This window comes from Hypanus sabinus, chromosome 16 (assembly GCF_030144855.1).
Source record: "Hypanus sabinus isolate sHypSab1 chromosome 16, sHypSab1.hap1, whole genome shotgun sequence".
Lineage (NCBI taxonomy): Eukaryota > Metazoa > Chordata > Chondrichthyes > Myliobatiformes > Dasyatidae > Hypanus > Hypanus sabinus.
In genome coordinates this window covers 45,164,064-45,177,154 of record NC_082721.1, presented here as the reverse complement: position 1 = coordinate 45,177,154, position 13,091 = coordinate 45,164,064, and the positions used below count along the sequence as shown (strand labels likewise).

General features: G+C 55.4%; 1 protein-coding gene across 1 annotated transcript in view; it reads left to right on the top strand.

The window, feature by feature from the left end:
• The window catches only part of LOC132406261 (procathepsin L-like), a 53,610-nt gene that overhangs the window by 24,330 nt on the left and 16,189 nt on the right, over nucleotides 1-13,091 (top strand). The window contains exon 4 of the mRNA XM_059991658.1: nucleotides 4,086-4,241. Within this exon, the coding sequence (XP_059847641.1) occupies nucleotides 4,086-4,241 (156 nt within the window). The remainder of the gene's footprint in view (nucleotides 1-4,085; nucleotides 4,242-13,091) is intronic.

Genomic DNA, 13,091 nt, shown 5'->3' with positions numbered 1-13,091 from the left:
AGTAGATGTAGTGTATATGGATTTCAACAAGGCATTTGATAAGGTACCCCTTGCAAGGCTTATTGAGAAAGTAAGGAAGCTGTGGATCCAGAAATGGTTTGCCCACAGAAAGCAAAGAGTGGTTGTAGACGGGTCATATTCTGCATGGAGGTCAGTCACCAGTGGAGTGCCTCAGGGGTCTGTTCTGGGACCCCTACTCTTCGTGAATTTTATAAATGACCTGGATGAGGAAGTGGAGGGATGGGTTAGTAAGTTTGCTGATGACACAAAAGTTGGAGGTGTTGTGGATAGTGTGGAGGGCTGTCAGAGGTTACAAGACATTGATAGGATGCAAAACTGGGCTGCGAAATGGCAGATGGGGTTCAGCCCAGATAAGTGTGAAGTGGTTCATTTTGGTGGGTCAAATATGATGGCAGAATATAGTATTAGTGATAAGACTCTTGGCAGTGTGGAGGATCAGAGGGATCTTGGTGTCCAAGTCTATAGGAGGCTCAAAGCAGCTGCGCAGGTTGACTTTGTGGTTAAGAAAGCGTATGGTGTATTGGCCTTCATTAATTGTGGAACTGAATTTAAGACCCGAGAGGTAATGTTACGGCTATATCGGACCCTGGTCAGACCCCACTTGGAGTACTGTGCTCAGTTCTGGTCGCCTCACTATGGGAAGGATGTGGAAGCCATTGAAAGGGTGCAGAGGAGATTTAGAAACATAGAAGCATAGAAACATAGAAAATAGGTGCTGGAGTAGGCCATTCAGCCCTTCAAACCTGCACCACCATTCAGTATGATCATCCAACTCGGAACCCTGTACCTGTTTTCTCTCCATACCCCCTGATCCCTTTAGCCACAAGGGCCATATCTAACTACCTCTTAAATATAGCCAATGAAATGGCCTCAACTGTTTCCTGTGGCAGAGAATTCCACAGATTCACCACGCTCTGTGTGAAGAAGTTTTTCCTCATCTCGGTCCCAAAAGGTTTCCCTTTTATCCTTAAACTGTGATCCCTATTTCTGGACTTCCCCAATATCAGAAACAATCTTCCTGCATCTAGCCTGTCCAATCCCTTTAGAATTTTATACGTCTCAATAAGATCCCCCCTCAATCTTCTAAATTCCAGTGAGTATAAGCCTAGTCGATCCAGTCTTTCTTCATATGAAAATCCTGCCATCCCAGGAATCAATCTGGTGAACCTTCTTTGTACTCCCTCTATGGCAAGAATGTCTTTCCTCAGATTAGTGGACCAGAACTGCACACAATATTCCAGGTGTGGTCTCACGAAGGCCTTGTACAACTGCAGTAGAACCTCCCTGCTCCTGTACTCAAATCCTTTTGTTATGAATGCCAACATACCATTTGCCTTTTTCACCGCCTGCTGTACCTGCATGCCCACCTTCAACGACTGGTGTACAATGACACCCAGGTCCCGTTGCACCTCCCCTTTTCCTAATCGGCCACCGTTCAGATAATAATCTGTTTTCCTGTTCTTGCAACCAAAGTGGATAACGTCACATTTATCCACATTAAATTGCATCTGCCATGAATTTGCCCAGTCACCTAACCTATCCAAGTCACCCTGCATCCTCTTAGCATCCTCCTCACAGCTAACACTGCCGCCCAGCTTCGTGTCAACCACAAATTTGGAGATGCTGCATTTAATTCCCTCGTCTAAATCATTAATATATATTGTAAACAACTGGGGTCCCAGCACTGAGCCTTGCAGTACCCCACTAGTCACTGCCTGCCATTCTGAAAAGTTCCCGTTTATTTCTACTCTTTGCTTCTTGTCTGCCAACCAATTCTCTATCCACATCAATACCATACCCCCAATACCGTGTGCTTTAAGTTTGCACACTAATCTCCTGTGTGGGACCTTGTCAAAAGCCTTTTGAAAATCCAAATATACCAAATCTACTGGCTCTCCCCTATCCACTCTACTAGTTACATCCTCAAAATTCTGTAAGCTTCATCAGACATGATTTTCCTTTCACAAATCCATGCTGACTTTGTCTGATGGACTTCAACTGGATTGGGGAACATGCCTTATGGAAACAGGTTGAGTGAACTCGGCCTTTTCTCCTTGGAGCGACGGAGGATGAGTGGTGGCCTGATGGAGGTGTACAAGATGATGAGAGGCATTGATCGTGTGGATAGTCAGAGGCTTTTTCCCAGGGTTGAGGTGGTTGCCACCAGAGGACACAGGTTTAAGGTGCTGGGGAGTAGGTACAGAGGAGATGTCAGGAGTAAGTTTTTTTTTACATAGAGTGGTGAGTGCGTGGAATGGGCAGACGGCAACGGTGGTGGAGACGGATATGATAGGGTCTTTTAAGAGACTTTTGGATAGGTACATGGAGCTTAGAAAAATAGAGGGCTATGGGTAAGCCTAGTAACTTCTAGGGCAGGGACATGTTCGGCACAACTTTGTTGGCCGAAAGGCCTGTATTGTGCTGTAGGTTTTCTATATTTCTATGTTTCTAGATCTCTCATTCATTGCCTAAGTGGGGTCATTGTGTCAGAGAGGATGAATTACCTCATGGTGTCATTCAGTCGTTCTGATTCCAACTTCTACCCTCTTGTTTCTATCTCTTCCTGGGGATGCTACTGTTCCTCTGCACCTGAGTCCTGTCCTTTGCAGCATGAACTCTGTCACTGTGAGGAGGGTGCTGTCTCTTTGCCCAGGGAGGTTTGCCTGTGTACCAGGGCACGGCATTAACTGGCCTGGAAATCTGCTGAGGAAGTGTTACCCATGTGCTATGGCATTTTCAAAGTTCTGGCCAGTGGTGAAGTACAGAGCTATGATGGCACAACCTGGCATAGTGTGAAGGTGGCACTGAGCCCACAGGGTAGATCTCATGTACTGAGTGTTTGGGGTGCCCTTCATACCAGCTTGGAAAGTGTTGAGCTGGAGCTGCTGTCTCTGGAGAAGATGGGCTCAGGCTCTTCATTACAATGTTTGGCAGGTTGCAGTTGTGCTCCTTCTTGCTCTTGTACCTTTATGATCGGCTGAATGATGACAGAAGCACATTTGTGTTCATGGGTGTCAGCCTTCATCCATGCTGCCTTTATGTAGCCCTTATCCACACCATCCAGAGTAGGGTTAGGACGCAGACTCGCCATCGAGGACTCACTGCCCTTTCCTCTGGCCTATTTTAAAGACCACATGTACTGATGATTAGAGGTATAGTCATGGTAAGGTGGGAGATGTGTCTTTAAACTACAACATTTGTACATGAATCTTATAGGGCCTGAGAAACGTTGGGATGGGAAGTAAATAGGATGAAGGATGCACACACTGTCACCCTCAGTAATCTGCTCGGTTCTGGCTGGCCTCATGGCCGGCACTCCTACTCAGGTGAGGAGGGAGAGAGGGAGAGACTCTTGTGTCTGCAGAGGATGTGAATGTACTGGTGCATTGTGGTGAACTATGTGCCTGTCTGGACATGCCCCCTGCTGACTGCTCCTGTGGCTCCTCCCACAGGCTCCTGTATAAAGGTGATCTGAGGCCTGACGCTCGGCCTCAGTCTCCAGGACATAGTATGATGGACACTCACTCCTGGTTCCTTCTTCCAGTCAATAAAAGCCGATATCTCGCCTTACGTCTCGGTGTGAGTTATTGATGGTGCATCATGCATTGATGTAGTTATGTCTTCCAGCATGCCATCTTAATTCTCAATGTATATACAGGAGACATATATCTTTCTTCAAAGGAAGTTCATGAATGACTCAATTTCCATCTATCTTTGAGCAGTGATCATTTTCCAGTTATATCCTCCATCTTAACAATCAATGTTCTTATTGTTGTCATTTCTACAGCTCCCTTGTCTATTGAAGCCTATCAGCTCTTCTGTAAACATTCTTTTGTTTCTCTCTATGGTTAAGATGACCCAGTTATTGGATCATACATACATGATTTGCTTGGTTGTCCAGGATATCTCATTGTTGACAGTGATTCTCAAAAACTCTCATTTCCAGCAATCAGAATTAAATGAATGCTTTTTTTTGTGCAGTGAACAATCATGGACATGTAAAACATTATGGCAGATTCTTTAAACTCGTAGAAGATAAAATTTCAGATTTTTTGAATTTCTAGACTCTGGATGAATTCAAGCAACTTCGGTTGAATACAGACAAGAGAAAGGAAGTTGAGAACTCAACATGGAAAATATTTGCACCAAAAGAAAATGCTCAATTGCCTCCACACGTTGATTGGCGGCCAAAGGGCTACGTAACTCCAGTGAAGGATCAGGTAACCATCAGCTACCTGGTAGGCTCAATTACTGCACGGTTTATTGATAATGAACAATATCAAAACTTCACTGGGATAGATCAAATTTGGAAAGGCGGTGCCAAATGAGTAATTTACTGAAGTTTGTACAACCATGTAATTACTTGATTAAGGTGAAATCATTGGGCAATTTTTCCTTTATGCAGCAAAATTGTAGTCTCTTCCCCCTACACAGTCACACAAAGAAAATTCTTTATTTGCCTTCCCTGTATTTCCCTTCTTATTTTTACCCAGAACACTTGTTGTTTTTTCAATTGCCATCTCTTCTGCAGCACTCCCTTCCTCCCTCACACTGTACTAACCAATCCCTCTCTTCACATATATTACTGCCTACCATCCTTTCCAACATTATCAAATTTCTTAAAAATTAAAATGATCAGTGGAATGTTAGGCACACTCAGGTCAGACAAGAATGTGTCATAAGGGGACAGGAGGATGGACCCAAGCGCAGGACACAGGCACTGAAGTACTGGGGGCAGGACGGGAACAACTAAACAATAGACAAGATGTGGTGACCATGGTGTGCGTGAGGGAGGTGATGTTCAAGGTGAGTATGGGGTTCCGGGAGAGTCTTAGAGTTCAGGCAAGGCAAGGCGGGATCCCGGAGTTCAGGCAAGGCAAGGCGGGATCCCGGAGTTCAGGCAAGGCAAGGCGGATCCCGGAGTTCAGGCAAGGCAAGGCGGGATCCCAGAGTTCAGGCAAGGCAAGGCGGGATCCCGGAGTTCAGGCAAGGCAAGCCGGGATCCCGGAGATCAGGCAAGGCAAGGCGGATCCCGGATTTCAGGCAAGGCAAGGCGGGATCCCAGAGTTCAGGCAAGGCAAGGCGGGATCCCGGAGTTCAGGCAAGGCAAGGCGGGATCCCGGAGTTCAGGCAAGGCAAGGAGGATCCCGGAGTTCAGGCAAGGCAAGGCGGATCCCAGAGTTCAGGCAAGGCAAGGAGGATCCCGGAGTTCTGGCAAGGCGGGATCCCAGAGTTCAGCCAAGGCATGGCGGGATCCCAGAGTTCAGGCAAGGCGGATCCCGGAGTTCAGGCAAGGCAAGGCGGGATCCCGTAGTTCAGGCAAGGCTGGATCCCAGAGTTCAGACAAGGCAAGGCGGATCCCAGAGTTCAGACAAGGCAAGGCGGGATCCCGGAGTTCAGGCAAGGCAAGGCGGGATCCCAGAGTTCAGACAAGGCAAGGCGGATCCCAGAGTTCAGACAAGGCAAGGCGGGATCCTGGAGTTCAGGCAAGGCAAGGCGGGATCCCAGAGTTCAGACAAGGCAAGGCGGATCCCAGAGTTCAGGCAAGGCAAGGCGGATCCCGGAGTTCAGGCAAGGCAAGGCGGGATCCCAGAGTTCAGGCAAGGCAAGGCGGATCCCAGAGTTCAGGCAAGGCAAGGCGGATCCCGGAGTTCAGGCAAGGCAAGGCGGGATCCTGGAGTTCAGGCATGGTAAGGCGGGATCCCAGAGTTCAGACAAGGCAAGGCGGATCCCAGAGTTCAGACAAGGCAAGGCGGGATCCCAGAGTTCAGGCAAGGCAAGGCGGGATCCCAGAGTTCAGGCAAGGCAAGGCAGATCCCAGAGTTCAGGCAAGGCAAGGCGGGATCCCAGAGTTCAGGCAAGGCAAGGCGGATCCCAGAGTTCAGGCAAGGGAAGGCGGGATCCCGGAGTTCAGGCAAGGCAAGGCGGATCCCAGAGTTCAGGCAAGGCAAGGCGGGATCCCAGAGTTCAGGCAAGGCAAGGCGGATCCCAGAGTTCAGGCAAGGGAAGGCGGGATCCCAGAGTTCAGGCAAGGCAAGGCGGGATCCCAGAGTTCAGGCAAGGCAAGGCGGGATCCCAGAGTTCAGGCAAGGCAAGGCGGGATCCCGGAGTTCAGCGAAGGCAAGGCGGATCCCGGAGTTCAGGCAAGGCAAGGCGGATCCCGGAGTTCAGGCAAGGCAAGGCGGGATCCCAGAGTTCAGGCAAGGCAAGGCGGGATCCCAGAGTTCAAGCAAGGCAAGGCGGATCCCGGAATTCAGGCAAGGCAAGGCTTGATCGCGGAGTTCAGGCAAGGGGGATCCCGGAGTTCAGGCAAGGCAAGGCGGAATCCCAGAGTTCAGGCAAGGCAAGGCGGATCCCAGAGTTCAGGCAAGGCAAGGCGGATCCCGGAGTTCAGGCAAGGCTAGGCGGGATCCCGGAGTTCAGCCAAGGCAAGGCGGGATCCCGGAGTTCAGGCAAGGCAAGGCGGGATCCTGGAGTTCAGGCATGGCTGGATCCCAGAGTTCAGGCAAGGCAAAGCTGGATCCCAGAGTTCAGGCAAGGCAAGGCGGATTCCGGAGTTCAGGCAAGGCAAGGCTTGATCGCGGAGTTCAGGCAAGGGGGATCCCAGAGTTCAGGCAAGGCAAGCCTTGATCGCGGAGTTCAGTCAAGGGGGATCCCAGAGTTCAGGCAAGGAAAGGCGGGATCCCGGAGTTCAGGCAAGGCAAGGCGGGATCCCGGAGTTCAGGCAAGGCAAGGCGGGATCCCGGAGTTCAGGCAAGGCAAGGCGGGATCCCGGAGTTCAGGCAAGGCAAGGCGGATCCCGGAGTTCAGGCAAGGCAAGGCGGATCCCGGAGTTCTGGCAAGGCGGGATCCCTGAGTTCAGGCAAGGCAAGGCGGATCCCAGAGTTCAGGCAAGGCAAGGCGGGATCCCGGAGTTCAGGCAAGGCTGGATCCCAGAGTTCAGATAAGGCAAGGCGGATCCCGGAGTTCAGGCAAGGCAAGGCGGGATCCCGGAGTTCAGGCAAGGCAAGGCGGGATCCTGGAGTTCAGGCAAGGCAAGGCGGGATCCTGGAGTTCAGGCAAGGCAAGGCGGGATCCCGGAGTTCAGACAAGGCAAGGAAGATCCCAGAGTTCAGACAAGGCAAGGCGGGATCCTGGAGTTCAGGCAAGGCAAGGCGGGATCCCGGAGTTCAGACAAGGCAAGGCGGGATCCCAGAGTTCAGGCAAGGCAAGGCGGGATCCCGGAGTTCAGGCAAGGCAAGGCGGGATCCCGGAGTTCAGGCAAGGCAAGGCGGATCCCGGAGTTCAGGCAAGGCAAGGCGGATCCCGGAGTTCAGGCAAGGCGGGATCCCTGAGTTCAGGCAAGGCAAGGCGGATCCCAGAGTTCAGGCAAGGCAAGGCGGGATCCCGGAGTTCAGGCAAGGCAAGGCGGATCCCGGAGTTCAGGCAAGGCAAGGAGGATCCCGGAGTTCAGGCAAGGCAAGGAGGATCCCAGAGTTCAGGCAAGGCAAGGCGGATCCCGGAGTTCAGGCAAGGCAAGGAGGATCCCGGAGTTCAGGCAAGGCGGGATCCCAGAGTTCAGGCAAGGCTGGATCCCAGAGTTCAGATAAGGCAAGGCGGATCCCGGAGTTCAGGCAAGGCAAGGCGGGATCCCAGAGTTCAGGCAAGGCAAGGCTTGATCGCGGAGTTCAGGCAAGGCAAGGCGGGATCCCAGAGTTCAGACAAGGCAAGGCGGATCCCAGAGTTCAGACAAGGCAAGGCGGGATCCGGGAGTTCAGACAAGGCAAGGCGGGATCCGGGAGTTCAGGCAAGGCAAGGCGGGATCCCAGAGTTCAGGCAAGGCAAGGCGGATCCCAGAGTTCAGGCAAGGAAAGGCGGATCCCGGAGTTCAGGCAAGGCAAGGCGGGATCCCGGAGTTCAGGCAAGGCTGGATCCCAGAGTTCAGATAAGGCAAGGCGGATCCCGGAGTTCAGGCAAGGCAAGGCGGGATCCCGGACTTCAGGCAAGGCAAGGCTTGATCGCGGAGTTCAGGCAAGGCAAGGCTTGATCGCGGAGTTCAGGCAAGGCAAGGCGGGATCCCAGAGTTCAGACAAGGCAAGGCGGGATCCCAGAGTTCAGACAAGGCAAGGCGGGTTCCTGGAGTTCAGGCAAGGCAAGGCGGGATCCCGGAGTTCAGACATGGCAAGGCGGATCCCAGAGTTCAGGCAAGGCAAGGCGGATCCCGGAGTTCAGGCAAGGCAAGGCGGGATCCCAGAGTTCAGGCAAGGCAAGGCGGATCCCAGAGTTCAGGCAAGGCAAGGCGGATCCCGGAGTTCAGGCAAGGCAAGGCGGGATCCTGGAGTTCAGGCAAGGCAAGGCGGGATCCCGGAGTTCAGACAAGGCAAGGCGGATCCCAGAGTTCAGACAAGGCAAGGCGGGCTCCCAGAGTTCAGGCAAGGCAAGGCGGGATCCCAGAGTTCAGGCAAGGCAAGGCGGATCCCAGAGTTTAGGCAAGGCAAGGCGGGATCCCAGAGTTCAGGCAAGGGAAGGCGGGATCCCGGAGTTTAGGCAAGGCAAGGCGGATCCCGGAGTTCAGGCAAGGCAAGGCGGGATCCCAGAGTTCAGGCAAGGCAAGGCGGGATCCCAGAGTTCAGGCAAGGCAAGGCGGATCCCAGAGTTCAGGCAAGGGAAGGCGGGATCCCAGAGTTCAGGCAAGGCAAGGCGGGATCCCAGAGTTCAGGCAAGGCAAGGCGGGATCCCAGAGTTCAGGCAAGTCCAGGCGGGATCCCGGAGTTCAGGCAAGGCAAGGCGGATCCCGGAGTTCAGGCAAGGCAAGGCGGATCCCGGAGTTCAGGCAAGGCAAGGCGGGATCCCAGAGTTCAGGCAAGGCAAGGCGGGATCCCGGAGTTCAGGCAAGGCAAGGCGGGATCCCGGAGTTCAGTCAAGGCAAGGCGGGATCCCAGAGTTCAAGCAAGGCTGGATCGCAGAGTTCAAGCAAGGCGGGATCCCAGAGTTCAGGCAAGGCAAGGTGGATCCCAGAGTTCAGGCAAGGCAAGGCGGGATCCCAGAGTTCAGGCAAGGCAAGGCGGGATCCCAGAGTTCAGGCAAGGGAAGGCGGGATCCCGGAGTTCAGGCAAGGCAAGGCGGGATCCCGGAATTCAGGCAAGGCAAGGCGGGATCCCGGAGTCCAGGCAAGGCAAGGCGGGATCCCAGAGTTCAGGCAAGGCATGGCGGGATCCCGCAGTTCAGGCAAGGCAAGGCGGATCCCAGAGTTCAGGCAAGGCAAGGCGGATCCTGGAGTTCAGGCAAGGCAAGGCTGGATCCCGGAGTTCAGGCAAGGCAAGGCGGGATCCCGGAGTTCAGGCAAGGCAAGGCGGGATCCCGGAGTTCAGGCAAGGCAAGGCGGATCCCGGAGTTCAGGCAAGGCAAGGCGGATCCCGGAGTTCTGGCAAGGCGGGATCCCTGAGTTCAGGCAAGGCAAGGCGGATCCCTGAGTTCAGGCAAGGCAAGGCGGATCCCAGAGTTCAGGCAAGGCAAGGCGGGATCCCGGAGTTCAGGCAAGGCATGGCGGGATCCCGGAGTTCAGGCAAGGCAAGGAGGATCCCGGAGTTCAGGCAAGGCAAGGCGGATCCCAGAGTTCAGGCAAGGCAAGGAGGATCCCGGAGTTCAGGCAAGGCGGGATCCCAGAGTTCAGCCAAGGCATGGCGGGATCCCAGAGTTCAGGCAAGGCGGATCCCGGAGTTCAGGCAAGGCAAGGCGGGATCCCGGAGTTCAGGCAAGGCTGGATCCAGAGTTCAGACAAGGCAAGGCGGGATCCCAGAGTTCAGGCAAGGCAAGGCGGGATCCCGGAGTTCAGCGAAGGCAAGGCGGATCCCGGAGTTCAGGCAAGGCAAGGCGGATCCCGGAGTTCAGGCAAGGCAAGGCGGGATCCCAGAGTTCAGGCAAGGCAAGGCGGGATCCCAGAGTTCAGGCAAGGCAAGGCGGATCCCAGAGTTCAGGCAAGGCAAGGCGGATCCCGGAGTTCAGGCAAGGCTAGGCGGGATCCCGGAGTTCAGCCAAGGCAAGGTGGATCCCGGAGTTCAGGCAAGGCAAGGCGGGATCCTGGAGTTCAGGCATGGCTGGATCCCAGAGTTCAGGCAAGGCAAAGCTGGATCCCAGAGTTCAGGCAAGGCAAGGCCGATCCCGGAGTTCAGGCAAGGCAAGGCTTGATCGCGGAGTTCAGGCAAGGGGGATCCCAGAGTTCAGGCAAGGCAAGGCTTGATCGCGGAGTTCAGTCAAGGGGGATCCCAGAGTTCAGGCAAGGAAAGGCGGGATCCCAGAGTTCAGGCAAGGCAAGGAGGGATCCCGGAATTCAGGCAAGGCAAGGCGGGATCCCGGAGTTCAGGCAAGGCAAGGCGGGATCCCGGAGTTCAGGCAAGGCAAGGCGGATCCCGGAGTTCAGGCAAGGCAAGGCGGATCCCGGAGTTCAGGCAAGGCAAGGCGGATCCCGGAGTTCTGGCAAGGCGGGATCCCTGAGTTCAGGCAAGGCAAGGCGGATCCCAGAGTTCAGGCAAGGCAAGGCGGGATCCCGGAGTTCAGGCAAGGCTGGATCCCAGTGTTCAGATAAGGCAAGGCGGATCCCGGAGTTCAGGCAAGGCAAGGCGGGATCCCGGAGTTCAGGCAAGGCAAGGCTTGATCGCGGAGTTCAGGCAAGGCAAGGCGGGATCCTGGAGTTCAGGCAAGGCAAGGCGGGATCCCAGAGTTCAGACAAGGCAAGGCGGATCCCAGAGTTCAGACAAGGCAAGGCGGGATCCTGGAGTTCAGGCAAGGCAAGGCGGGATCCCAGAGTTCAGGCAAGGCAAGGCGGATCCCAGAGTTCAGGCAAGGCAAGGCGGATCCCGGAGTTCAGGCAAGGCAAGGCGGGATCCCGGAGTTCAGGCAAGGCTGGATCCCAGAGTTCAGATAAGGCAAGGCGGATCCCGGAGTTCAGGCAAGGCAAGGCGGGATCCCGGAGTTCAGGCAAGGCAAGGCTTGATCGCGGAGTTCAGGCAACGCAAGGCGGGATCCTGGAGTTCAGGCAAGTCAAGGCGGGATCCCAGAGTTCAGACAAGGCAAGGCGGATCCCAGAGTTCAGACAAGGCAAGGCGGGATCCTGGAGTTCAGGCAAGGCAAGGCGGGATCCCAGAGTTCAGACAAGGCAAGGCGGATCCCAGAGTTCAGGCAAGGCAAGGCGGATCCCGGAGTTCAGGCAAGGCAAGGCGGGATCCCAGAGTTCAGGCAAGGCAAGGCGGATCCCAGAGTTCAGGCAAGGCAAGGCGGATCCCGGAGTTCAGGCAAGGCAAGGCGGGATCCTGGAGTTCAGGCAAGGCAAGGCGGGATCCCGGAGTTCAGACAAGGCAAGGCGGATCCCAGAGTTCAGACAAGGCAAGGCGGGATCCCGGAGTTCAGGCAAGGCAAGGCGGGATCCCAGAGTTCAGGCAAGGCAAGGCGGATCCCAGAGTTCAGGCAAGGCAAGGCGGGATCCCAGAGTTCAGGCAAGGCAAGGCGGATCCCAGAGTTCAGGCAAGGGAAGGCGGATCCCAGAGTTCAGGCAAGGGAAGGCGGGATCCTGGAGTTCAGGCAAAGCAAGGCGGATCCCAGAGTTCAGGCAAGGCAAGGCGGGATCCCAGAGTTCAGGCAAGGCAAGGCGGATCCCAGAGTTCAGGCAAGGGAAGGCGGGATCCCGGAGTTCAGGCAAGGCAAGGCGGATCCCGGAGTTCAGGCAAGGCAAGGCGGGATCCAGGAGTTCAGGCAAGGCAAGGCGGGATCCCGGAGTTCAGGCAAGGCAAGGCGGGATCCCAGAGTTCAAGCAAGGCTGGATCGCAGAGTTCAAGGAAGGCGGGATCCCAGAGTTCAGGCAAGGCAAGGCGGATCCCAGAGTTCAGGCAAGGCAAGGCGGGATCCCAGAGTTCAAGCAAGGCTGGATCGCAGAGTTCAAGGAAGGCGGGATCCCAGAGTTCAGGCAAGGCAAGGCGGATCCCAGAGTTCAAGCAAGGCTGGATCCCAGAGTTCAGGCAAGGCAAGGCGGTATCCCAGAGTTCAGGCAAGGGAAGGCGGGATCCCGGAGTTCAGGCAAGGCAAGGCGGGATCCCGGAATTCAGGCAAGGCAAGGCGGGATCCCGGATTTCAGGGAAGGCAAGGCGGAATCCCAGAGTGCAGGCAAGGCAAGGCGGGATCCCAGAGTTCAGGCAAGGCATGGCGGGATCCCGAAGTTCAGGCAAGGCAAGGCGGATCCCAGAGTTCAGGCAAGGCAAGGCGGATCCCGGAGTTCAGGCAAGGCAAGGCTGGATCCCGGTGTTCAGGCAAGGCAAGGCGGGATCCCGGAGTTCAGGCAAGGCAAGGCGGGATCCCGGAGTTCAGGCAAGGCAAGGCGGAACCCGGAATTCAGGCAAGGAAAGGCGGATCCCGGAGTTTAGGCAAGGCAAGGCGGATCCCGGAGTTCTGGCAAGGCGGGATCCCTGAGTTCAGGCAAGGCAAGGCAAGGTGGATCCCAGAGTTCAGGCAAGGCAAGGCGGGATACCGGAGTACAGGCAAGGCAAGGAGGATCCCGGAGTTCAGGCAAGGCAAGGAGGATCCCGGAGTTCAGGCAAGGCAAGGCGGATCCCAGAGTTCAGGCAAGGCAAGGAGGATCCCGGAGTTCAGGCAAGGCGGGATCCCAGAGTTCAGCCAAGGCATGGCGGGATCCCAGAGTTCAGGCAAGGCGGATCCCGGAGTTCAGGCAAGGCAAGGCGGGATCCCGGAGTTCAGGCAAGGCTGGATCCCAGAGTTCAGACAAGGCAAGGCGGATCCCGGAGTTCAGGCAAGGCAAGGCGGGATCCCGGAGTTCAGGCAAGGCAAGGCTTGATCGCGGAGTTCAGGCAAGGCAAGGCGGGATCCTGGAGTTCAGGCAAGGCAAGGTGGGATCCCAGAGTTCAGACAAGGCAAGGCGGGATCCCAGAGTTCAGACAAGTCAAGGCTGGATCCTGGAGTTCAGGCAAGGCAAGGCGGGATCCCAGAGTTCAGACAAGGCAAGGCGGATCCCAGAGTTCAGGCAAGGCAAGGCGGATCCCGGAGTTCAGACAAGGCAAGGCGGATCCCGGAGTTCAGGCAAGGCA